The sequence below is a fragment of the Aplidium turbinatum genome, chromosome 12 (genome assembly GCF_918807975.1).
Source record: "Aplidium turbinatum chromosome 12, kaAplTurb1.1, whole genome shotgun sequence".
Lineage (NCBI taxonomy): Eukaryota > Metazoa > Chordata > Ascidiacea > Aplousobranchia > Polyclinidae > Aplidium > Aplidium turbinatum.
The window spans coordinates 15,397,887-15,425,761 of record NC_137483.1 but is presented as its reverse complement, the minus strand read 5'-3'; the positions used below and the strand labels follow the sequence as shown (position 1 = coordinate 15,425,761).

The following is a 27,875-nucleotide window of genomic DNA, read 5'->3' as shown; positions in this document are numbered from 1 at the left end:
AACGACTCCAAGGACAAAAAGACTTGCAGAAAATAAATCTTGTAAGTTTAGAATGAAATGTATTTGAATAGTCGATGGGTGGTACAAAATTTAAAGATAGCAGAAAGTGTAGTAGACATCTCAAAGCTTTTCTATTAGCTATTATGGGTGCAACCTAGTTCGTACCCTGAACAGTTCGGACCCTCAGTTCGTACCCTGAAAAGATCGAGAGAAAAAATTAAAAAAGCCGAAGTCGCTGATCGGAGTTTCCGCAAACAAACTCGAGGGTTAGGGTTAGCGGAAACCGCGGAACTGCGGAAAAATATTTGCGGAAACTGCGATCAGCGAGGGTTAGAGCAGAGCATAGATTACTCGATGATTAGAGTTAGGGTTAGCCGGAACTGCGGTTAGCAAAACTGCGGTTAGCAAAACTGCTGAAAAATGTTTGCAGAAACTGCGATCAGCGAGGGTTAGGGTTAGAGCATAGATTGCTCTATAGTTAGGGTAAAGGTTAGCGGAAACTGCGGAAAAATGTTTGCGGAAACTGCGATAAGCGAGGGTTAGGGTTAGAGCGTAGATTGCTCTATAGTTAGGATTAGGGTAAAGGTTAGCGGGAACTGCGGAAAAATGTTTTCGGAAACTGCGATCAGCGAGGGTTAAGGTTAGAGCATAGATTAATCTATGGTTAGAGTTAGGGTAAAGGTTAGTGGAAACTGCGGTTAGCGGAATCTACGGAAAAGGTTTGCGGAAACTGCGATCAGCGAGGGTTAGGGTTAGAGTATAGATTAGCCTATGGTTAAGGTTAGCGGAAACTGCGATCAGCGACTTCGGCTTTGTGCTATCTTTCTCTCGATCTTTTCAGGGGGAAAATTTTAAAATGTTTGCGGAAACTGCGATCAGCGACTTCCGCTTTTTTTAATTTTTTCTTTCGATCTTTTTAGGGTACGAACTGAGGGTCCGAACTGTTCAGGGTACGAACTAGGTTGCATCCAGCTATTATGAACATCTGGGTTTTTTTTAGGCAATCTGGGTTTTAATCTAGGTTTTTTTCAAATTTGTGGATGGGACCACTGATTACATTATGCTCATGGCCTTGAGGTGTTCAATCACTTTGGTACTCAACATAATTTCATTTAAAAGCTTTCATGAATTTATGCCGGCATTCCAGTTAATATTAAAGTTTTTAGGTTATGACAAGGTTACAGTAGTGGCAAGAATAAACAGCTCACTTGTGGTATGATTTTTGTTTAGTGATGTTTTGGATCAAAGCAATTTCAGTTATAAGATGTTCAAACATGAAGGATTTCATGCAGGAAAAAGGAAAATTGTATGTAACTTTGATGATTTGTTTATTTTTTTTTTTGTACTCTTGTTGTTATTCTCCCTTCCTTTTGTAGTCGTTTTTTTTTACTTGTATGGGGATGGCAGCTGACTTTGTTGGCCCTGTGGTCTTTCGCTGTCATCCTAGTATCAGCTCGTAATGCACCGAAGGCACGATTTTGGCTGGAGGCAGGATGTTCTGGCCAGAGAATGTCAACTCCGGCTGGAGGCCGGAGCTTTCTTTGTTATACTGTAATATCTACCTCATATAATCAATGTTTTAAGCAAGCGGTTGTTGACTGTAGAATTGACACTTTGGTCCAGAGGGTATTTTTTGAATCGATATAATTTTAAGAGCTGTAACCATTCCAAGAGGCCCGGGAACTTGAAGAAACTACCTTGTATTTGTATTCTTTTATGGCTATGCTTACGGTTCTCTAAAAGGGTTCATTTAAGAGCAAAAATTTCAGTATATACCGTAGATTTTAAATTTGGCTATGTTTCATATTGTTTTTAAGATATGATAACAAAAAATAAACTGAACTGAACTATGATATTAAAGATTTTTGTTGAATTCCTTGAACCCATTTTCAATCTTACATGCACATTTAAGACCAATGTTACAGCCAACATATAAAATTGTATATTCTCGCATTGCTACATAACTACAATAAAGCATAAAATTATGTTTATCCAAGGTCATGAACTTGTCCACACTCCACAGCCATACACACAATTGGCATACACACCTCGGCCGGAGCCACAGTCACATCTGGCTCGGAGTTGAAAAAAGTGGTCAGAGCCGGAGGTTGTTTCTTCACTCGTATCAGCACCACATTCAATTATGTATATATCTCTAATTGATGTATATGTGCTGTAGTGCTAAACCAAATAGGCTAAAAGGAATCTGAATTTGTGAGTATCTCAATAGTCTAAATTGGACTTACAAGTTGTCCAAAATTTGCTTTATTCAATGGATTTTCTTGTACCGTATTTACTTGATTGTAAGCCGCGCTTGATTGTAAGCCGCCCTTGATTGTAAGTTGCATGTGATAGTGTTAAAAATTTAATGTAAGCCGCCCTTGAATGTAAGCCGCAAATACTGTTTACACGCAAAGCTGAAACTGTTTACAGGTTTATTTTAACTCTCACGCTCATTATTGACCATAAATAAAACTGACAATTCCTTTTTTTCTTTCGAATGCACGTCATAAATAGGGATGCACAATACAGAATATCGAATCTTAGCGATTCGAATCTCAATGTATTCGAATCGCATTTGCAGTTTTTTTTCGGATATCAGGATTCGAAAATAAATCTGTTAAATGAACAGTGTGCAACGTTAAACAAATGTAAAGTTGATGTTTTCCGTCTTGCGCGCCAACTTTTTTCTTCATGGAGTGTTTGTTCCAAGTGCCTTTTTTCTTCCTTCATAGGGTTCACACAGTTATCAGAATTGCAGACATGCATTGCGTTCCTGTACGAGTGAATAATTTGTGTGTGCGGCCAAAGGTGTGCTGTACAGTGCATTCGCGCGCGCATTGATTCACTCACCACGCGCTTGAGATTCGTGAAAAAGAAAAAAGAAAATGTTCACTGTAAACTATTTTGCTAATAGTGATAGTGAACATGTTCATTATTCTGCTATTCTTAACAATTCTGTCAATATATTTAAGCCAAATTTATTTTGGATTAACCCCATATTTCATACACTTCTGCTGCTTAGAGACTAAAAGCACATGAGTCTGGTGCTTTGGGGAAAAACCCTTACTATGCTACCCCAGTGTAATTTCGCCAAAGCCAGGCTTGGCCGGCACGATATATGATTAATATTAGATTTATGATTTAAGAAATCTGATGAGCTATATTACTATGTCATTTGATTCAATAGAGCAGCAACACTTGTATCCAGTTGGGATTAGTTAGTATGAATGGATTGTTTATCAGAGTTGTATTTGCAAACTTTTCTTGCCATTTTAGCATCAGTAGGTTTATATTGTGTGTACTACTGTACTGCAATCTTTTTACTATGACTGTGGCATTTTTATTGTACTATAGGCCTAAGCAGTATGATGACCAAGTTTTCGTAGTAGTTAGAGGGTGCGGTCACTCGCTTTCAAAATGTTCACTATTTTAAGAAAAAATCTGGCAACCCTCATCGTATGATGCTTGATTTATCATATGTTGTACTCTGTTTGACATGTGATACCAATACAATTCAAAATAATGTACCTACAAATATTTTTGCTTTTTGTTCGATATCATTTGGAAAAAATTGCCGCGTAATTTCAGAATAGATTCGAAATTCTGGATTCGAAATTAAGTATTCTAGAATAGCCAGGTATTCTGTATTGTGCATCCCTAGTCATAAATGCATGTGACAATTTAAAATGCACGTCACAACTTCACAATTGTCGGCATCAGACAACGCAGTACGGCAAAACATCTCTGGCAAAGTCGACAAGGAAAAAAAAGCAAAAAGAAAAAAATGTAAGCCGCCTTTGATTGTAAGCCGCCCTTGAATTTAAGCCGTAAACATGATGGAAAAAAAACTTTATCAGCCGCGGCTCACAATCAAGTAAATACGGTATTTGCCGTGTAATTGTGCAAAAAGTATGCTTTGGCACTTCCAAGTTTTTTGCAGTGCGAGCGCAATGTGACACTTTCATCATTTTGCGGTGGATTGTGGGAGGAAAAATTTTGCTGTCCAAAACATCATTACTGTTCAGTGTTCACTCATGTTCAGATTGAGAGGACACCAGTAACATCTGATGAGACCAGATATTTTACTTATTTGTCCAATTCTTTCCAGTTTTCTATCCGGTATTTTTTGATTCAATAGTTTTAACTCATTTTATTCCCCAATTTAGTCTGCTGTACTTACCAGTTACCATATTATTGAGAGGCTGTTTCTACAAGTTTTTACTTTGTTGTCAGTGCAGTAAGGGCTAGGGCCCATGCTTTTTAATGAGATACCTATGTAGGATCAGGGTTGCAAGTATCGGTTCCAAATTGCTATTCAATAGCGCTTTTCTCTACTTTTTCCGTATTGATTACACCCAAGTCTTTTCTTTTTTTTGCCAATATCGTTTATGGTCTTTTTTTACTGAATTGATATTCTTTATTCGATCATTTTGCGACTTTTTTCAAGCCTTTAATTCTACTTAATAACATACGACGGACAAAGATATTATAGCTTATTTTGACGCTTATGCGAGAAAAATGGTAAGATAATTGAAAACCGATCAATACCGACAATAACCCACATAACAATATCGATCAAGCGGAGTTGAAAGGATAAGCATTTTGTTTAAAGTTGCATGATTGAGCAGAAAAGCACTAAGATTGAAAATCGCTGATTTATTCTTTTGCCTAGGATGTGAATTGTTTGTTTTTTACTGCAAATCTTGTTGCTTTACACTGAATAACGTGTAGTAATATTTTGATCTTGAAGTCTTGATGTAAATGTAATATTTTGATCTTGAACTGAACTCTTTTACCCACAATATTTTTGTGGCAACACTGTTCAATACAAAATATTCATTAAATCATGTTACCACTTAAATAGTGTGGGTAAAAGGGTTCACTTTGAACCATGATATCTAGGGAACCACTGCGGCACTGCATGCAGAGAACTCAAATTGGAGGAGTTGGGAAATAAACCAGCCAGGTGATTGTCCCCCTGGCTAAATTCTTAAAGGAAACACTGGTAGACAGTATAAAATCAGATACTTGATTTGTATCTTTTTTGAATTGCGTTTAATATTGATTAGCCTATTCTTTATGCTCTACTTTTTTGGGAGGCTATCGAAATCGTATATTTCTCTACTTTTTTGTTTGTCTATTGATATCGATTTATCCCCTACTTTTTTCAATATTGACTTGCAACCCTGTTAGGATATTGAAACCTGTTTGGCCATTAGAGTTTGTGTGATTTTTATTTGTTTGTAATTGTAGCATATTTCACCATTAGAGGCATTCCATTATAATTCAACAAATCCAAATAACCACTAAGTCTTCAATTTTGATGACTAAAGCATATGTTATAGTATGTGAAAAATGCATCTCGGCAAAAAAAAAATTTTGAAAATTGGACAAGCGGTTTTCAAGATATCGCGTTCTGAAGTTTTGTGGCTGTCACCAGGTGGCGCTGTTGATGTGTCCAATGTTTTTTGATTTTAGGGTTATATATATTTGAGGTAGATAGTCGGTTGAAGTGTCTATTCCACCATTTTTCATGATGCAGAATTCAAAAATGATGTCAATTTTAGTCTACAAGAATTAGCTAAGGAGTTGTGTGGCATTTAAAAAAAATTGGGGGACCAAATGCCAACCCCCAAATTTCCATGTGGGCAACAAGATATCCTAAAAAAATTTTTTGTTCTTTAAAGTTTCTTGCGTATACTTCATGATAATATACTGTTTATTTATGAGACTTTTGTCCTTTTTTCACAATGCAACGTTTTATCAAAGACTTGCATGAGAAGTTATATGATCTATTAATGCAATATTTGAATGATGCGTGCTTATGATGTCACAATAACAAATTACAGATTTCCCCAAAAAACTTTTTTCGTTGTGAAAATTGCCCGGGAAAACCAGGCCTTGTTTCAAAATTGCAGTCAAATTTTGTTTTCCCGGGCAATTTTCACAATGAAAAAAAGTTTTTTTGGGATATCTGTAATTTGTTATTGTGACATCATATGCAAGCATCATACAAATATTGCATTAATACAGGGGTTCTTAAACTTTTTTTAACGCGGACCCCTTACAAAAAAAATTTGGTTTGTGTGGACCCCCTTCATGGCCTAGTCCGACAAACTTTTTTGATCAGCATGAATTGGACATAACGCAAAAAAAATTAAAATGAATTTGTAACAAAATTTATTTCCATTTGAATAAGGACCTTCTGATGATCCTCCTTTTAGGGTGAAACAGGCTGTCAAGGGTTTAAAGAGTAGTAACTACATTTGCTTTGAAGTAACAAAATTTATGTTTTATTACATTTAAAAAATAGCGAATGCAGACTGGTTTTCAATATCTTCGATTTAATTTCATTAATGTGAAGTATGCTGCTGTTTGTCTTCAACAAAAACATGAAATTAGGGCTTCGTCTTTGATAGGGTAACACGCATGTCATCCTTTGCATCCAACCGGTTTTGACTCTTTGTTTTGATAGTTACCAAGGATGAAAAATCCTGCCTCACATAAATATGTAGTCGTAAAAGGGATTATAGCAGCAATGGCTCTCTTTACCAAAAGAGGATATGCATAAACCTTTCACAATCTTAACCTAGCCTAGCTGACGTCTAGCTTAGCTGCAACTGATAAAATTTTGCAATGTTCAAATTAGCGGCAAAAACAATTATGTGGAAAGTGACGTAATAAACGTACGTAACAAAATAATTTACGTAACAAAAGTAGAAACTCAAACTAGAAATCATCAGCATTGTTTGAAGTTAATATCTTTTCTTTTGAAAAACATATTCCATTTTTGAAATTATACACTAAGATTTCCATTGGGCCTTCATGGACCCCCTAAAACTAGTCCGCGTACCCCTTGGGGGTCCACGGACCCCAGTTTAAGAACCCCTGCATTAATAGATCTTTGATATAAGGTTGCATTGTGCAAAAAGGACAAAAGTCTCATAAAAAAATATTTTAATATCATGAAGTATATGCAAGAAACTTTGAAGAACAGAAATTTTTTTTGGGATATCTTGTTGCCCACATGACAATTTGAGGGTTGGCATTTGGTCCCCCAAATTTTTTTAAATGCCCCATAACTCCTTAGCTAATGCTTTTAGACTAAAATTGAGACCATTTTTGAAATCTGCATCATGAAAAATGGTGGAATAAACACTTCAACCAACTTTCTACCCTAAATATAGCCCTAAAATCAAAAAACACTGGGAACATCAACAGCGCCACCTAGTGACAACAACAAAATTTCAAAACGCGATATCTCAAAAACCGCTTGTCCGATTTTCAAAAAAAATTTTTTGCCTAAGTTCAAATTTTTAAAACAACAAAATATATCAAAACCAACATTTTCTGAAACCTAGTGGTTACATTTCTTTCTAAAATTTGTTGAATTATAATGGAATTCCTCCATATTATGTTAGGCTTGAAAAATTTGACATGTGTCATTGCTGAGTTGGTGCATTACTTTTCAAATACGACATGTTGTGCCATACTAGCAACATTCTAAATTTTATCATTGATTATTTTGCCAACTTGTCTGTAAAGACTAGAAAGCATGGGGTTTAAGTCTACTAGATATTCATTGCTCTACACCAAAGCAATCTATATATACTGTACATGACACAGGCCTTTCCAACGTACAAGCAAGAGGCCGATGCAAGCCTCTAAGCCAGCGTTTCTCAACCTTTTTTGGCCCAACGCCCCCTTCATGAACTGGCAAATTTTTACTGCTCCCTAACAAAAACAATTAATTACGAAAAGCGAATATAAAACAATAAATACTATTAATACTACAAAAAGTACTCAATGCCAAGCAAAAAGCCTAGCAGAGCGAATGACATCAAATATAGGCTAGTTACCAGTCTCTAAAACCTTTACAGCCTGTTTTACCCTAAAATGGGGATCATCAGAAGGTCCTTATTCCAATTGAATTCTATTTCTATTAGAATAAGGACATTTTGATGATCCCCCTTGGTGAAACAGGCTGTAAGAGTTTTAGAGACTAGTAACTATATTTGATGAAAAGCAAACATATATTGGCGAGCATGAAAACAGTATAGGCCTACTGGTAGTCAATGATTGTGAACCTTGGGCTTGGTGAGAAAGTGCCAGTTTCTTCATATCTGGTGTAAAGCCAGTGAGAAACAGGTCAGCTGAGTGAGAAACAATGAGAAACAGTGTAAAGTGAGACAGTGGTCAGCCAGTGAGAGAACAGTGAGAAACAGTGGTCAGCCAGTGAGAGAACAGTGAGAAACAGTGGTCAGCCAGTGCGAAACAATGAGAAACAGTGTAAAGCCAGTGTCAAGTGGGTTTTGCTGTTTGGTATGTAGCAGAACAACACAGCTGAATCAATTTTTCACCAAGTATGAGGTAGGAAATGCTACCACGAAGATACGAGGTCTTTGACGAAATCGTTACGCTGAGAGGTAGATGGGTTAAACCAGAATGCCCTCTAATAATTAAAACGCCCCCTTTAATCCTAAGTAATCATACCGCCCCCATGCAAAATCAAAACGCCCCCCCCCCCCCCGGGGGGCGGTACCCCCCCCGGGGGGCGGTACCGCCCCCGTTGAGAACCACTGCTCTAAGCTCTCAGTGGCCATCATGGCCAGCTGGCCACCAAGAAGTCATTGAATGACCTTTGAAACTACCGTGGTGGTTGGCCATGGTTGGTCGCCAGCTTCCACAAACCAACATTTCTCTACTTGCTTTCTTATTTCAAACATTTTTTTCTTCACTTTTATTCGCAACCTGTTTTCATAAACAAGGCAAAGTTTCTCACACGCCGACAAGAAATATTGCTGATAAAAGTTTTGCAATAAGTGCGAGTGTCCACCTATAAAAATTCAAAGACCAGCTCTACACTACTTGGGAAGCAGTGTATTTAAACACAACTGCAAATACGTTTAGGTAAGGGCCTTGTTTGCGCTGTTGTTACCTGAGTGAGCACAAAAACACGATATCATTAACAGATTTTTAAAAACACAAACTTTTAACGGATTTTTTTGTTGTGGCTGCTGCCGCAAGAATTTGGCTCATGGAAAGAAGGTTTGGTAGGCCATGCTTGGTCGCTGGTAAAATAAAGAAGCTTAGAAGCCTGCAATGTAATTTTGATTTTAAACTGTATGTTACATCTCTTTGAAATGATAGTTTTTAAGAATCCAAATTTCCAAAATATAATCACTGATGCAAGTTTTTATTGACAGAAAAATCTTACATTTCTCATTTCAAAAAAAGTAAAAAATGAAATCCCTGTCGGCTTAAAACTTGCCAAGCCCTGAGACATTTTCTATGAGTGTCACGCTATCAAGCTGCAATGAGATGCGGCGATTGCTGTAAATATCAGTTGCATTTTTGCCATAGGAAGAATGCATTTAACTTTGTCCAAAAATGGAGGAATGCAAATAATTGTGTTGCATTATATTTATGCCTATCGTAATCGTTTAGTGTGATTTTGAGCCTAGTTTTATAGTTTATGACTACAGATTAAATGTCTCCAAGTTAGTAGGTTTCCGCGATTTCATTTTTTGTGTTTTTTTTTGTTTGCATGAGAAGGAAACAAAATATATTTTAGATCAATAAAAACTTGCCTTAGTGATCACTAAATCCAGTAGCGTAGCCAGGAATTTTGAAAGGGGGGGTTTTGACGACCCAGCGGCGGGGGGTCTGGGGGGCCTCCCCCAGAAAATTTAAAAAAATTACTTTTAATTTGGTGCATTCTGAGAGCATTTTCAACAAAAATGTGGGTATGAATATTCCTGTGAAATGGTGCTGTCCGGTGGCATAGCAAAAGGATAAGATCATGTTTTCTTCGGCATTTTTCGGAAATAAAGCTAAGAATCTATGTTTTCTTGTTGCTAATTCCTGGCTGAGATGTTTGTATGTTTGGTATTGGCAAAACTCGCTCTTTTAATGCAGTTTTGTTTAAAATTAGGCAATTTTTTTTAGACTGAAAGCATCATTCTCAATATCGTGACGTCACACGCGTGCCAAAGGGGGGGGGTTGCAACCCCCAAAACCCCCCACTTGGCTACGCCACTGACTAAATCTCTTATCGCTCTAAAACTCCAAATAACGTTAAAAATAACCCAATGTTCAACCAAAAAGTGAACTAAACTATGCTCGGCTACCCAGATCAGGCCCACAAGGTTTGCACATCCAGCCCATGAAACTGTTCAAAGAATGTGAGTTTTAAACGGAATAATTATCCTATCAAAAGTTAACGCTGTGTAAGTGTTTCAGTATTTAATTTCCCATGTCCGTCCTTATTTTCAATGACATAATTTTTTAAAACAGCCGTTTTTGAAAGATTAAGTAGGTGTGTCTTTGGCAGTTTGTGATAGAATAATTAGTTTTTCTCTACAACTCATTCGTCTTCAACCACCAAACGTGTCAATTGTTGTATACAGCTGAATAAATTAAACTCCTTATGTTGAAACACCACCACAGGTTGCAGGCTCTTAACCAAAATGGTTATTCGGCCCATGAGCTCATTTCTTACAGTCAAATGGATCTTTTTCAAAATAGTCTGTTGACCTCTGGTCTAACCTTGTTTATGGTATCATTAATCAATAAAGTGGATGCTGATATCTTGCAATCTCTGTTACCTAGCATAGTTATACAAGAATACCAACCTCTTAATAATATAGTATGACTGTAGAGTGTAGACTGAACTTTATTGATTATTGTAACGAATTATTTCAATTGCACAAAAATATTAATTCTTATGTGAAGTTTGTATCATTTGTTTTCTGCAGGTTGTAAATTATTTTTTTCATTTGCTTAATCATGAGGAAACTGCAATATCATGAGCAAAAGTTGTTAAAAAAAGTTGATTTTTTTGCATGGGAAGCTGACAACAATCTTCACGAAGTGCGTGTCATGAGAAGATATCGGATTCTTAAGCGTGAACATTATACTGCTTACAACAAGTTGAGCCGGGAAGTAAGGACAGTTTGTCGAAAGATTCGAGATTTAGATCCAAAAGACCCTTTTAGAGTCAAGTGCACATCTGATTTGCTGCAAAAACTTTACAATATGGGAATCATTCCGACAAAACAGAACTTAGAACTCGCAGATAAAGTAACTGCTACAGCTTTTTGCAGAAGACGTTTACCTGTTATAATGCTTAAGTTGAAAATGGCTCAATCTTTGAAAAATGCTACTGCTTTTGTTGAACAAGGCCATCTAAGAGTTGGATCAAAAGTAATTTTGGATCCAGCTTTTCTTGTAAGTCGACACTTGGAAGATTTTGTTACATGGAAAGAAACTTCCAAAATTCGTCAACATGTATTGGAATTTAACGAAGAGAAGGATGATTATGATTTTGCTTAAGTTTTTTGTTGTTTTTAATATCTGCCAGATTTTGTGATTGTTGTAGAATCAAGCATGGATTACAATTTACAATGCAATAGTTGACATGGTAAAATCTCATAATGCTGCTTGGTTTACTTAAAATCTGAAATGAACTACCAAAAAAATAAATTTTGTCATCCCTAAAATTGGCTTATGCAACTTAGGCATGTAAGCGACAATTCTCAAATGATGTGATGTAAAAGCTATGAAATGTGGGCTTTTTTGTTAAATCACGTTCTTATTCGTTTTGTCTCTAAAAAAGGCGACCTACTAGCACTTCCCAAGTTGCTTACACAGAGTGCTTTTTGGCGTGACTCAAAACGATTCTTTGATCTGGCTGCGATCCTGATCTAAATGCTATTTCTTAGCTCTCAAATATTTTGAAGATTTTTATTAACACTTTAACTTACGTGTAATGCATCACGAAGTTTAATGAGACAACTTGAGTTCATTTTTTGGTAATTCAATTACAAGCGAACCTGGTGAAATGTATATAGTCCTGATCCGTCTCATTTTACAGACCACAGGTAACAGTCTAAGTCAGAAATCACCATCAGGTTACCCTCAGATGCATTTGTGTGCGCCCGGGTAATGCATCAACAACATACAAGTGTAACCAAACATACCAATCAGATTGCAGTTCTAGGGGGGCGTCGCTTAAAATCCTTCAACTGTCATACCCAGCAGTGGCGCCGCCAGACCACCTTCAACAATGGGAGTGGGCAAAATATTGACAGTGCAAGACAGTAGCGTAATCAGAAGTTTTGAAAGGGGAGGTGTTGACGGCCGACGGGCGAAGCCCGATGGCGTGTTCGGCTGTTCGCCGAAGGCGACACTTAGCGAAAGGGGGTCTGGGGGGCCTCCCACAGAAAATTTTGAAAAATTACATTCAGTTTAGTATATTCTGAGAGCATTTTCAACAAAATTGTGGGTATGAATATTCCTGTAAAATGGTGCTGTCCGGTGGCATAGCAAAAGGATAAGATCATGTTTTCTTCGGCATTTTTCGGAAATAAAGCTAAGTCTCTATGTTTTCTTGTTGCTAATTCCTGGCTGAGATATTTGAATGTTTGGTATTGGCAAAACTCGCTCTTTTAATGCAGTTTCGTTAAAAATTAAGCAAACTTTGTTTTAGAGACATTGGTTGATTGCTTTTTTTTTGTAGAGATTATTACAGTTTTATTATTTTTCAATTTTCTCCTTGGTTGATCCAAAAAGCGATCTTATTCCGTTAAGTCACTACCTTTTATGCTTTAAAGTCAACCCAAATTTCTGATATATTCAAGTTTTGTATAACGAATAGCTGTTTAGACGTTAATCTAGATCGAACAAGCGATCTCAGCAGTTACAGATGGCTTGCATCCTAGCACAGTTTGACGTAAAATTACATAATAGGCTAAAGCTTTTCTTGCAAACAATGTATTAACATCCATAAATTCAATTTGAAAGGTTGAAACCCCCAAACCTCCCTTCCTTGGCTACGCCACTGGTGCAAGACAGTGATATATTATTTAATTTCTCTTGTTTTCTACTGCTATTGTCTACTCCAATAGGCTATAGCCTACCAAAAGTCCCACATTTTTGACATGTCTGATCTGTTGAAAAAAATAAAATTCAAAATAAATCACAGTTTGATTCTGTATGGGACTTGCAACTGCCATGGCTAGCGAAATTCTGCGTAGCTTTTTTCCAGATTGAAAAACCATTTTTTACAAATGCATTTTCTGATTATTCAACAGTCTGTTAGTCAAATATGCCTCATGATTTTGACTAGTCTGTTAGTTGACAGGGAAATTATCAAATACTGTAGCCTACTGAAACGCTGTGAAAACGTTTTTCCATGCTTGAAAAATACAGATGTCAAAACATAGTAGATACAGTAGAACTCGGTTAATCCGGATCTTCGCCTAATCCGGATGAAACTGGAAGTACAAATGAGTCAGGTTTGATAGAACCATCATCGGTTAATCCGGATCTTCGCCTAATCCGGATGGAATCGCCGGTCAAATCGAATCCGGATTAACCGAGTTCTACTGGTATATCAAACGCAGAGGCGGTCACATGCATATTGCCTAGCCTATGACATTGTGAGAATTGAGGCTAATAAAAGTTAATGGAATAAATATACTGTGACGGCCACCGGGCGTAGTTCAACTGCAATAAATACTCAGCCGGTGTTAAATGATTTTTTATTCTTAATATTTCTTCTTCCTATTCATGAAGATTTCATCAGGAAAATGCACAATATCAAATGATAAGTTTAAAACAGTTAAAGTCAACATGTTTCTACGTTTATTAGACGTAAAAACAAGCTTCACTGAAAGTAAAAATAATCAATTAAAACGCCAACCCCAGCCAGCTAAATCTGCTGATTTTACATCGATTCAACCTTGTAGGGCGTTGAATCGATGTAAAAAACCCACAATCTTGCTCACGGGGACGCAAGTCTTCCAATAGTCATCAAACCACTGGTTACTTACTGTATTACTTTAGTAGACTTCGTTGAGTTAAATCTACATTATATCCTTGAAACATTGAATGACCCACTGCTGTATGCACTGCCACCACTCAAGAACCAAGGAAGAGCCAATCTGCTGAACAGCCGGTAACAATTGCTACGTGACAGGCAGCAGGCAAGGTGTACGTGAATAGAATCACAAAATCGTAATAATAACAGCAGCAAGAAGAGCAAGTTTAAAATAGAAGAGAAAGCTTTTACCCCCCCCCCCCCCCTCCCCTTGCAATTTGAGTTGACTTGTTGACTTCAGGTTGGGATCCAAATATTAAAAAAATAATAACAATATGTAATATATATATAAAAAAAATAAAAAGATGATGCCCAAAACATTGGGGGGGCAGCTGCCCCGCCTGCCCCCTCTGCCGGCGCCACTGATACCCAGCCACACTATCCTGGTGGGTTGGGAACAACGCGTAGGCTACAACAGTGGAAGTCTTAATATAATAGCCATCCCATCTAAAAGTTTATTAGTGAGGCCCATCACAAGTTTCCTTGTTGCCAAAGTGGCCCGCATGCAAAAAAGTTGGCGACCCCTGGTCAAACTAAAAGTATAATTTTTTCACTTATTAGCAGTGTGATAATGTTGCCTGTGTAGGGTATGGCATTGCAAAGTGTTGAAATGTTATTCAGAAACGTCCGACTTTTATAACAGTAGAAGATGTGTGTTTTCAAATATTTGTTATTGACTGAAGAGCGCTACTGTGAGGTTGTGAATGCAAGCCAAATCACTACACTTGTGTCTTACAATCAAATAGAGCAAAAGTATGCCGCGTCAGATTCTCTGGAGTCCTTCTCCACTCCGAAGTTTGCGACTCTACTTCTGCTCTAAATATTTTTGAGATATTGACTCCAACTCTGAACGCAAAGTACAATCCAGGTTTTTTTATATTATAACTTATGTCTTTCCTATACCTGTCCTAAGAAAAAACAACATATTTTTGAGTGAGAGAATTACTGCTTGGAAAATAATAGCCTACTAGCCTATAGGCTACTGTAGAAGCGTAAGTAAAATGATTTCTGTTATGGTTCCGGTTTTTGCCAAGAATTTAATTCAGACCCCGACTCAGGAGCAGATCTAGTAAGTAGGCCTAGCCCACTTTTAGGGAGGTGGTCACAACGTTAAACCATAATCTCTTCGTGGGAAAATTGTAACATAAGATTCCCAGATCCGTTCGTCTGTATGCAAATGCAATGACTGAAAGAAACACTCTTCTGAAAACGTCTATTCGAGAATTGTATTTCTGTAAAAATAGCCTCAAGGCTGTCGAAATTGGAGCACAACAGCGTACCCACTAAAACTTGTCACTACAATACAAATTACTGAGATAAAGACGGAAATTTCGTCCAGCTGGCAAGCACTAAGCAAAGCAGTTAAAATATGCGACCAACCTTTCAAGCACCAATTTTAAAATGACGAGAATAGATTGCAATATTTCAAACGCACGTAAGCAGCTTCTGTGACGTAATAATGATAAGCATTATGAAGCTATTCAAGCACCTGTCCCATTTGGCTTACACCATATCTCGTAATTCAAGATTTAACGATGATGTAATGTTTCAACAGGTGTGACAAAGGTGATGCAATCTTTGCTTATTTCTAGCAACAACTAGTCCATGACGTTAGACGTCAGGTTCAGTAGACAACGGTTCTATGTGACGTTTGATTTGAAAATTGTCATAACAGGAGGGCAATTTCAACAAAAAACAATGATGCGTAAGGTAGACTATAACCTACATTAATCCGACCTTGCAAATATACCCAGTGTTGTACGCGTCAACGAAATAAATTGTCAGCGTCAGCGCAAATTGCCTAAAAACTTTACGGCGTAAAGTACTGCGTCAGCTCTTAAAGAAATTGACAGCGTCAGCGCTAATTTCTAGCGCTATTTTAGCCAAGGTCTCACAAAACTGAAGTATTTCAACCCAGTGTAGGCTAACAATAGCTATAAATAAAGAGCAGGTTTTATGTTTTGAGACTGTATTGTAATTAGCTGCTTTAGTTATTATTAGTTATTTGCTTGTAGAAACACAAGCATTTCAAAATATTTGTCTGACAATCTGCTGCATTTGGGACGCATAATGTCCTTTCCAAGCGAAAACATGCGTTCCACAGCAGCGCTGAATGGTATTGGTGTGCTATATTTCAAAAACAAGTCTTGAAAACGTTTACTAGGAAAGGTAGCCTATCACTGTTCCAAGCGTAATACTGTGATGGCTTAGTTAGCACATATAAATCTTATTTTAACGAGGTCCACTGCACCAACATCGCTCTTTTCAAGGGCATAGAGCTCTTGAAATAAAGTATCAACCTCCGCGATGACATTCATCGATTTTTCGCTTTCTTTGATCCCTCGTTCTCGCATAGGCTACTGCTCACGATATGAGCGATCACCGTTTGACGAACTTCTTCCGCTTGTATTCCAGGGAGCCATTCCAACCAACGTGAAAGCGGGTAATTTGAATGAGTCGCGCTGGCCAGAATACATTGTGAAACTAGTTTTTCAATAAAAACGAAAAATGACGCATAGCGCTTGACGCTTAAAATCGACAAAATAGTTGACGGCGCTATTACTTCCGTCAATTAAAAAATAAACTGACGGCGCTAGCCTCAGCGTCAACAAAAAGTTGACGCCGTCAACGTACAACGCTGAATATACCGTGAATAAAGTAACCTTTCCGTGTTTTAGGCAGGGGTTTCTGGTTTTAGGAAAAGAGGGAAGCGATCGCCTCTTCCTGGATTTGCCACAGCTCTGATTCCGTCCCTTGATAAATAAAACACTTGACAGTCCTAGCAACTTCTGATCTGTGATAGCCGAAGCAGTCTTGTGTCAGATATTCTTGTTATTAGGCTATAGCCTATATATACAAGACTTGACGTCATTTTGTTTCGAACGTAAAACAATTTCATTGGTTCTGCTTTCGAAACGAATTTCTTACTTTTGTGTCGAAACAAAACTTCTTGGTTAGGCCTATGGTTTTATTTTGAAATTCAAGCAATTATATAGGGCAGTGGTTCCCAACTCATGGGTCGCGACCCAAAATTGGGTCGCCTGATAATTTTTTTGGGTCGCTTGTTTTTCAGGCATGTTGTATCTTGGGCGAAAAAAATAACAATAAAAAAAATTTAAAACGTGATGAGATCGATCACAAAACTGGAAAATATAAACACTAGTCATGAAGCGTTTCATGTCGAGACATTGGAAAGCTTTATAACATGATCGTAGTGCAAGAAGTTTTAACAATTTTTGCTTTTATTATTGTTATTATTATTATTAAATGTAAACCCAAGTAAAATTTCAGTCTCAAACATAAATTAACTTGACAAAGTTACGGGATATAATATTGTAACGTGCACTATACGTCACGAACGCTATGTCGGACAAACTATGACAAAGTTTTCCACACGTTGGACCACGCATGGTGCGGTAAAACGCATCAAAGACAAAGCTCCAAGTGCTGTACGGACTTATTGCTTTCTCCACAGAGAGGCCTTTGCTGCAAAAAAGCTGTCTCAAGAGCTGCACGAAGTGTTGAATGATGTGAAGTGTGTAAACTTCATCAAAACAAGTCCACTAAATCGGCATTTGTTTTCGTCTTTGTGGATTCTGATTATTATCAAGCATTGCTGTTGCACACAGAAGTGCGATAGTTGTCACGAGGTCGTGTCCTAAAGCGAGTTTGTAATTTGCGAGAGGAGATTGCTATCCTCCTGAGACAACAGAACTGTGTGAGATTAGCCAAGAAGTTTTTGCAAGAAGATTTCAAGGCAAACGTTGCTTACCTTGCCGATATATTTGACTCTATGAATTTTCTAAATTTATCTATGCAAGGCAACGGTTTTACGGTGATTGATCGAGCCGCAAAAGTTTCTGCTTAACACAAAAAACTCATATCCTGGAAAAGTTATGTCACCAAAGATGAGTACAATATATTTCCTCAGCTAACGCAATATATCTGTGGCAATAAAGTTGATATTAAGCAAACGAAAATTAGACACCTGGAACAGTTTGCCAAAAAGTTTGTGCACTAATATGGAGAATCTCTAACACTTAATAACCAAAATGATTGGATAATTGATCCATTTGTTGGAAAAGATCTGCCTCAACTTTCCATCCATATTGCAGAACAGTTTATGGACATAACGATAGAAATAGCAAACCGTATTTCTTTTGCATCCTTCAAAGACAAATACCCCAAAGATTCTGCAAACATCCACTTTTGGGCTTCCATGTACAGAGTATATCTCACAATTTCACAATTAGGGATTCAAAAACAGATTCCATTTGCAACAACTTGGCTTTGTATGATTGGATTTAGCGCCATGTGTGTATTGAAAACTGAACAGCGAAACCGGCTGGAAGTTAAAGCCGACATGCGGCTATGCCTAAGCAAAATAGCCTAATGCCTCGATTTCAAAAACTCACTGACAGCAAGCCAGCACAGCTATCTCATTAGTGATTTGATAAACATATTATCTTCGGAAAAAGTTACTGCTTTTGTAGTGCTGTTTGTGTGCTGTTTGTCAACACAATCTTGTATGGCTTTTAAAATATTACGACAATTTGCTTGGGTCGCAAGATTTTAACGAACTGAATTTTTTTTAAAATGGGTCGCCTTAAAAACGAGTTGGGAACCACTGATATAGGGCATGCGTTCGAAATGTGGCTTGGCCTCCAAGAAAGTAAAATGCCTTGTGGTTCAGAGCTGTTCCACGCGAATGAGTTTTTAGACGTTGAGACCGTGCCAATTTTTTTTCAACTCAGCCTGATAACTTATTTCGGTCTCAAGCACGTTTTAACGTTCGCGTTTTGTCGCTTCTACCCTTTTCTTGACTTTTGTTATGTTGGCGTGTAGCCTATTGTTTTCGCTGAGATGGTCAGAAATAAAAGAAACTGAACTAAGTTAGAGGATATATTGACCATGAGATCTTCGGAGTCTGGACCAGCATGGCAAATAGCCTATTGGCCTACCTTTGAAAAAAATTAAAATAATAAAACACTCAAAAGGGAGAGAAAATTACAAAAATAGGCTACTAATAGCCTACATTCACAAAGAAAGAGATACGTTTTCACTAGAAAACAAGAATTGCCTCCAAAACAAAATAGATTGGCAGTAAATGCATCAGCTTATCGCAAAAGAGTATGCAGTACTTTTTTACGTTCTCGGTCCCTTTAAAAACGTTCCTGGTCCTTGAAATCATCTCCGTCGAAAAGTACACTCTGGAAAGTCTCGGTCAACGCTACCGAATCGGGTAGTGCCAAACAAATATATTTTGATCGAAATGAGTTTGTTGCGACGTCACGAAACGAAATAAATTTGAAGGCATGATAATAATCAATCAAGTTCATTTAATTTGAGAAAAATGTGAACACTGTAATATAAACGACGACCTTTTAGAGTACATGCTAATTTAAACAGAAAATGATTGGTAGTGTCTGTTAAGATATGACCTTTGAAATTCTTCATTTGAAACCTTTGAAATTCTTCTGTTGTATAATGCAAAGTTTATTTAAGTTTTTGAAAAGTCAGAGGTAGCCTATTGTCAGTGCCGGATTAAGGGTCTGCTGGCCTGTAGGCACATTTTATAAGTGGCCCAAAAATCAGGGTTGCCAACTAAAAAATTAGAATTATCAGTGTTGCCAAATCATTGTCACAAAGATCGTTGTTGCAACTATAACACAGGGTACCATGCAAAAACTTGGTCATATGCCTAACTAAATAACAACTTTGCGCGTTTTTGCGAGATTGAAAACGCGTTAACTAGTTTTTGGAGGTCAATCTTACGGAGTAGATCGCTTTACACAAAAGTGCCAGTGTAGCCTACCAAGACGTTGTTGACACATTGTTGATCGTTTAACGTCTTTAATTCGTTTTAGTTGTGCAAACGAGCGTTCCCCCGAGCAATTCGTAGCCATTAGAGACAAGTACATTCTAAGTGCTACTTCAGTGTTCGGAAATGTATTATAAACATCAGTAGTGTGCAGCATCTTTCAGGCGCTTTCTGTTGCTGTTGTTTCATCGCGTCTTTGCTCTTTACACTCTTTATGCTAGCACATAAACTGACCAAATTCTGATGGGAAGTCGGAAGAAAGGTCCTTTGAATACACACCAGCCAGACCTGCAACAGCAACATTGATGTCTTTAACCATTTATTAACTATGCTTTAACAGACATGGAGTGGTACTCAGTCAAAACTCCAAACCTCTGCAGCACCATGGAATATGCATCGATACGTTTCTGTAGTGTGCTCTTCAGTTGGTCGATGATCACATAAAACGTGTTGATTTTAAATTTTTGCTGGCCCGACATTTCTTCCACATCATCTGTAGCAGCTCCATCACGGACATGCTTCCGCCGCTTTGGTGCTCGCCGACTTTCAGATTTATACATGCTGCTGTCACAGCGATCACGTGCCTGCTGCTCATAACAGTCAAAATTCTCTCTGCACCATAGCATCTTTTCACATATAAACTAGGTGGGCACTTGCCCACCTAGTCCCTTTGCTTGCCCCCCTAGCCCTTTCTTTGCCCCCCTAGTTTGAAACTAGGTGGGCAATTTTTAAGACTTAATTTTGTTTAAATTAGATCCAAGTTAAAGAATGAACAGCTAATCAGTGGTTCTCAACCTTTTTTTGGCTGTTACCCTAATCTCCATCCTGAAGTGAGCCAATTACCCCCAAGATCAATTTTAAAAACAAAAGTGTTTATTGCTATGTATTAGTATTTCAAAGGGCTATCTGTGACAATCAAAATGCAATACAATGCTGAATACAAGATGACAATGCGTGGTAAACATTCAATGCGAAGGTTGGACCTGGACTTCAGCCCCAGCTTTGTGATTCTGGGCTTTGTGGTACTGACTACTGAGGGCAATTCTTGTGTAGCTTTCGACATCCAGGCGATTGCGTGTCTTTGTCTTCATTCCCAAGACAGTAGAAAACCTTTGTTCACAGCGATACGTTGTTAAAAAAGATGTCAGGATATTTAATGCAGTGTCGCTAATGTAGGTGCGTCCTGGAGTCTGCCAAACCAGAAGGGTTCCAATCCAAGCCTTTCCCTTGAAATCAAGTTTTAACGCTTCGTTCATTCGGAAAGTGATAATTTCTTCTTTGGCCGGAAAGTCGTCATCATCCACCTGGCTGTCATCATATGTGAAGGGCTCAGTGCAACATTGGAGATTAGCCGTGTCCAAATTCCAAAAGTAGTTGGCCAATGTCCATCCTCTTGGCTTGCTGGGCTAAGTGGTCACTGGTCAGCTATGTCCTCCTTCAACGCCGCTGTCAACTCAAGTCCATTACCTTCGAAGTACATGTCAAGCGTCTGAAACTGCACCACTGTACTCTTCCAACTCGCTTGTTCCACAATTTAACCTTTGCGATAAATGCGGCTACGGCTACTTTGATTTCGATCACAGTTGCATTCTTGCCTTGAATTGAAAGATTTTCTTTGTCCGCCCCGATAGCTCAGTTGGTTAGCGCGTCACTTCTGGAACGAAAAAGCTTTAAGATCACGCTGGTTTGACTCTCGGGGTGTGCGCTTGAGCAACGCACGTTAAGGATTGCTCTCCATTCAGCGGCATCTAATGGATGGAATATTTACCCGGCAACAAGACTTCAACAATCGGAAACTTCACTCTGCCAATCTCGGTGACCGGGCCTGCGTCAGTGATTCAAAGCCTTTACAAGTATGCGAAACTGCGAGGATTAAGTTCTGCAAGAAGCTTTCCCAGTCCGAGAATAAAGACTCAATCAATCAATTCACCAAAGATATCAGCCAGCTGGGAAATCCACTGTTGGTTAGGGAAATATTCAGCCAAGTCGGATTTTTTTTCAATCAGAAAAACATGGACAGCCTTACGAAGTTCGACCAGGCGAGTTATCACTTTGCAACGAGATTGTAGCCTACTTCTGTGTGGTAGGCTACAGTAATGCTTCGTATCTTTCTCCCATCTTCTTGCACAGTTCCTTGAAAAGACGGCTGTTTAATTCCTTTGCTTTTATAAAGTTCACAACCTTCACTGTTTCCAAATCGGGTCTCGTTACCCCCCCACAAAAAATAGGCAATTTACCCCCATGTTGGGAACTACTGAGCTAAATGGAAAGCTTTAGCATACATTTAGACCTTATGAGCCTACCTTTGACCTTAGCCTACTTATGATATCCTTAATGTTCCATTCAAGCAGATTAATTATATTATCAATTTGTGTTTACTCAAATTTATGTGAGATTCTAAATGTCTGAATTACCGAAGTTTGTTTTCTGATTTTCATCAAAATAAAATACCAGCTTTTTAGAATCATCTAATTCTGCAAAGATTCAACTCATTATAATATCTTAGCAGTTGTGTTTCATATATTGTCATAGTTATTTCTTTTTACTTTAGTACAAGAGACGTCTGCAACTAAATGCTGCTAGATTAAATTTTATTACATTATTATTTATAAAATATTGTGGGCGGGGATGAATATGGGAATCAATTATGGGTCTTAAAAGTTTAGTTTAGGTATAATATGCCTTTTCACCCACAATTTACCTGAGAAATCTACATTTTTAAGCTTACATGTTTTACGCTTGGAAAAAAATGCCCTTTTTCCCATCATTTACGCGCAAAGTGCTCTTTTTAACATAACTCTCGCGCTAAAAATGCCCTTTTTTGAAAATTTGCCCACCTAGTCCCAATTTGTGAAAAGATGCTATGCTCTGCACTTATCTAAGAATTTATCCAAGCTCTTCAGCAGACCAATGGCAGATGTCAGTTCGATACTGGAACTTGAAGCAACTTGCTACTAGTATTGAAGCGCTGCAAAATATTGTTTTGAAGTGGCAGCATGTTTCAATTCGTCTTTTTTTAACGATTTTTGCAACCTTTAATTCATCTGGAAAAACAGAGCTATTAAGATAAATACTTATTAGTTTAGAAAATAATTATTTTGAAAACATGGCTAAATTTCTACTGATTTTAAAGTGGCCTGGTTTTTTGAGTTTGACTGGCCTGTAGGCACGTGCCTACTTATGCCTAATGGTTAATCCGGCACTGCCTAATTGCTCTCCCCTCTTTCACAAAAATAAAATATTTTATAGTTTCACTTTATCAATATGGGTTGCAAATTGCAATACGTTAAGTTAACATAATTATTATAGCCAGCGGCGTTGTTGCGTTATTTTCAACTCTTGCTATCAGCTGTGACGATTGACCACAAGACCTTTTTTTTGTTGCTGCCACTTACATCATAATAACACCATCTCATGACGCGCGTATCTATAAATAGCTTCAGCTGTAGCGTCGGCCAATCAGAAGCTTCCACGCTGGCAGTAGCTGAAAGCCACATCACCACAAAACTTCCTTGTTAGACATAAGCGTTTTGAACAATATGAAATGAAGATGTAAGTCAGTTAGAGTTTGTGAAAATTTTACGGCACTTAGTGCAGTTGGTTTGTGTGATTCTGCGTACATGCATCTGTAAACAGAAAAGCGTAGAATATATTTTAGTTCAAATTGTAGTTCCAATTTATTGATATCAGAAATCATCCCTCAGCAGTTCGAATGACACTACCTGCAACCCCCCACACTATTGTTATTTCGTCGGGAGCTTCGCTGGTTTCTATTCCAAGTTCTTCCAAACCTGTAGTAGAATACACCAGTGATGTGAACACCCTCCCAAAGTATGCAGTTGGCTTATTTGATTCGAATGGTAGTGGCCCAAGAAAAAGGAAGCGCTTGACACATTTAACCCCGGAAGAAAAAATCATGAGGAGGTAATAACATTTTATTTTTATGTAATTGCTCTTAGGCTATGTTGCTAAAATAACTTCAATTTGATTGAACCAGTGAAAAGTTCCGAACCCATCCATTCTTATGATCTGTACAGTTACAGTCATTTCACGTTTCAGCATGGGGTCATTAAACATGTTACATAATTTTGTAAGTGTTATTTCCCACCTAAAGAGCATTGTTAGCAAAAGCAAATAGCGTAACTGCATTATGTGATGAATCAAGAGTTGTAAACTTAACCAAGTGGGCCATGTTGGTTTCAAGCTTCTAACCAAATCTCAGCATGAATAAGAAGCTGCGTTACCAACTATGGCGGCTTTCAAGCTATGAGACCAACTCAGTTACAAAATGATAAAACAATCTTTAATTAAAATTTCTTGCTTCAGTAGCCTACTGGTGTAATGTTTCCAAGAAGGAAGTGGCTACGTTTACGGCGCCATAAAGTTCCATGCTCTTTTTGTCTTTATGGCATTTTTTCTGTGCCATTGCTGTGCTAGCGTGAAACCATGGTAAAAAAAAATCATTAAATAATAAAAGATGAATGGGTTATATTGCAAAATCATGCTAAATTCAAGTTTACCAGTGTATTTTATGATAAACTGTAAAAAATTAAAGTGATCTGAGTTATTCCAACAAGCATTGCACATGCACAATAATATACCTCTTTGTGTGTTTTGTTAGCAAAGCATTAGACTTTCAACTTCTGCTTATTACAGAAAATTGAAGAACAGAGTGGCTGCCCAATCAGCACGTGATCGAAAAAGATTTAAAATGGAAACATTAGAGGAGACTGTTCAGAAAATTCAACTCCAGGTAGAACATATTATATTCATTAGAAATTAAACAGTAAATACAGTCAACCCCGCTTAATCGGCCCACGTTTAATAGGACCACCCGCTTATTCGGACCATTTTGCACTGGTCCCGAATCCAAATCCATTTTTCTGTACAATTTTCCCCGCTTAAACGGACCACCCTCCGCCCTAAAATAGGCCTTTATGGTTAACGTTTTTTACTTTTTGTACATTTTTCTGCGAGGTGACGCGTCAAGAGTTGTTGATGGGCAACGTGCTACGTTCTCGCTAAGCCATTTTAAAGTGAAGTAGGCTACAGATAAACAAACGCTTGTTGTCACGTCATAAGGTCAATTGTCATCTAATCAGAATTGCAGTAATTGTGATGCAGCACCGAATACTGTACAGAAGAATGAATGAATGCTTTTAGTGCTTGAATAAAAATGGCAGCAATAACTCGCGTAGATCGAACACTTAAAGACAGTCCGAAAAATTGCTGATAAAGCCAAAAGACAGATGACCCTTGAGGCATTTTTCCAGTGACTACTGTACAGTACTGTATTTTGTTTTGATTGTTGATGGTGTTTTGGTTGTGTTTATAGCCGCAATTGTAAAATGCTTAAACTATTTTCAAAAACGATGAAAAAAATAACGAAATTCGTTCTCCCCGTTTAATGGGACCACCCGCTTAAAGCCTTAATCGGACCTATTTGGCTTGGTCCCCGATGTGGTCCGATTAAGCGGGGTTGACTGTACTACAAAAAGTGCCATGCTCAATGCCAAGCAGAGCAAATTACATCAAATATAGTTATTATTCACTAAAATCCTCTATCAGAAATATATTAAGGTATTATCAGCAGTATTAGCTGTCAAGTGCCAACAAATCTTTTTCTTCAAGTCTTGTGTTCAACAGTAGCTAAATATACACAGAATTTTTACCAAGAAATCAGTAGATGGAGCAAAATTAATTTCTAAACAAAATCATGTGATCAATCCTTGACACCACAGTACACCAGTAGTTTGATGTGTATTTCGCAGATTGCTATTGCATTTCAGCATAAGAATTTCTGAATTATATTCCTTTAAAGTGATTATGTATGTAACACTGTTTTATATATTATTTGTCAGGCACAAAAGCTTCTTGACTGTAACATGCAACTCTTGAAACGAGCAGAAGCTCTAGAACAAGAAAATGCAGATCTACGAAGCAGGCTTGGAATTGGAACTGAAGTTAACACCACAGTTTCTGGAAACAGAAAAGTCATTGAAAAGATCAAAGTTGAATTTGATGAAACCACTTTTCATAACATTTCAAACTCACCATGCTCAGTTGTTCCTGATTCGATTCTCTCACCTGACGAGTCAGCCGGTATGTTTTTTAGATTGCTTCATAGAATGTATATTTGTATAATGCTTTGGGACTGATCAAATAGCATATCATGCCATTGTCTCTTAACCTGCCTCCATTTGACGTCATTAAGTGATGATGATTTTTACAACCTTTAAAAATGCTTTATGTGATATATAATTCTATGAACAGCTATTCTGACTAAGGTTGTAGGTCGCTATTTAATAGTTGCAATTCACGATTGCCAGATTCAAATTGTTGTAACATTAAACCTTTATTTTTTTATTTGATAGATGAAAACGACAGTATTACTGGATTCAAGTTGCATGACAATTCCATAGATAGTGGAGATATAAGTGAAAGCCAGATCACTACGGAGTGTGCATCCCCTAAGCCCGCCGTGTTTGGGGAACACGAATTGGATAGACTTATTCCTCAGCAGCAGGAAGCTGTCAACCGCCCGTTGATCCACTCCAAAGTTTCTCTGGCGATAACTCAAAATCCACCGTCTGTGGAAGAAGTCACGCTGACGACGACATCCTTAATTTGCTCGAACAAATCGGCTCAAACTTCGATGCGGAGAACTTCCTCGAGCTTTCCCAACTTACAAGCAGCAGTAAGTTAGGTTTCTTTTTGACTGATTTAATGATTATGAAACCTTGCCAACCTGGGTTTTGATGTGTAAAACGCTCGAGCTTTGTGTCTAATCTAAGCGAACCTATGCTTGTCTGTTGTAATAGTCGTGTGAACACAGTTAAAACTTGAGATAAAAGACACTATTAAAACTGGTGTGTAATAGGAGTACATGATTTCCTGATATTTCTGACATTTTTTTTGCAGGCACTGGACTTGACGATAAAACCAGTACTTTAAGCACAGTGAGTTTGGAACAACTGGATTCCATTAAAGAGTTGATAACCGTCGATCATCTGTACTCCAAACCAAGTGAAGAAAATCCCCGGGTTTCGAATGAGACCAAGAAGCCTTCGTTTAAAATTCAATTAAGCCGTTCCATTCCTTCCACGAAACTGATCAAACAACCTACCCTTCCAATAAAGGTTGAATTGACACAACGTGAAGATAAGCCAATTGCCCTTTATGAAGGTCCTGCGCTGGTCGACAGCCGAACTGTGCAATCGAAATTCACTTCCCAAAAACTTGCACAAACCTGCATTGACCAAGAAAGAGCACAGATTGTTGAGCAACATCCTATGCTGTGTGATACAAAACAAGAGGGAGACCCCTTTCCGTTGATGGACACTACTGGTGTTTTAGATCTAGATAACTTGGACGCCGAGTTGGACAATATTCTAAGCGACACCGTTTGTGACACAAGTGATGCACCTTTAATTAATCCCATGGAAGACATCGCTAGTGCCGCTGCATCAACGCCAATCTCTTTTGCTTCAGAGTGTAATTCTCCTTTATCTTCCAACAGTTCATACAGTATCGATACCCCTTCTCCCGTGGCGCACTTAATAGACCCTTTTGAAACGGATACACCGAGTTTTGGGTCCTATTTTGATGATTCCTTTTCAAATGAGCTCTTTCCTCAGCTCGCTGTCATTTAAAATGTAGCTCAGCTGTACATTTATATTGTGTATTTGGTATGCAGCTGAAGCATGTTTTGTTAAACTACAGGTAGATTCCTGTGAACGCTTATTGTTGTGCCATTCTCACGAGGTGGAAAAGTTGCATTAAAAATTTTATACTCCATTCATTCGTGTTCGGCATTGACGCGGCGCAAGTTCCTGCAACGGTGTTGCCATCCCCCCTTGTTTTGTATCATGGTGTATTTTGTCGTATTATTGGCTGGGTATAATGTGCAATCTTGTGTAAAGGTCTGTATGGGTGCTGCGTATTTTGCAAGTTTTTGTGGATATATTTTTCCGTTGTATAAAAAGCTTACGATCGCGCAGGTTCACTTTATAATAAAGAGAACTTAATGTAGCTTGACATCTTTAAAATCTACTTCCCAAAAAATAGGATTCTCTGATGCAGGATGCAGTATTGGCAGCGCCAGCAGCAGTTATGACACTTCCGGATGCCGCCACCAGCAATTTGCTTGACGCTTTGAGATCGTTGAAC

At 38.0% G+C, this 27,875-nt stretch overlaps 2 protein-coding genes across 2 annotated transcripts; both read left to right on the top strand.

Moving 5' to 3' along the window:
• The first annotated feature begins 16 nt into the window (after positions 1 to 16).
• LOC145781020 (U3 small nucleolar ribonucleoprotein IMP3-like) lies at positions 17 to 11,850 on the top strand. Its single transcript, XM_082592728.1, has 3 exons — positions 17 to 41; positions 1,231 to 1,306; positions 10,761 to 11,850. Exon 3 carries the CDS (start codon positions 10,792 to 10,794, stop codon positions 11,335 to 11,337), a length of 546 nt encoding a protein of 181 aa, XP_082448854.1. The 5' UTR covers positions 17 to 41; positions 1,231 to 1,306; positions 10,761 to 10,791; the 3' UTR covers positions 11,338 to 11,850.
• Positions 11,851 to 23,213: 11,363 nt separating this feature from the next.
• Positions 23,214 to 27,738, top strand: LOC145781123 (uncharacterized). Its single transcript, XM_082592881.1, has 6 exons — positions 23,214 to 23,630; positions 24,363 to 24,459; positions 25,568 to 25,808; positions 26,081 to 26,186; positions 26,228 to 26,403; positions 26,628 to 27,738. Exons 1-6 carry the CDS (start codon positions 23,419 to 23,421, stop codon positions 27,356 to 27,358), a joined length of 1,563 nt encoding a protein of 520 aa, XP_082449007.1. The 5' UTR covers positions 23,214 to 23,418; the 3' UTR covers positions 27,359 to 27,738.
• Positions 27,739 to 27,875: the final 137 nt, after the last annotated feature.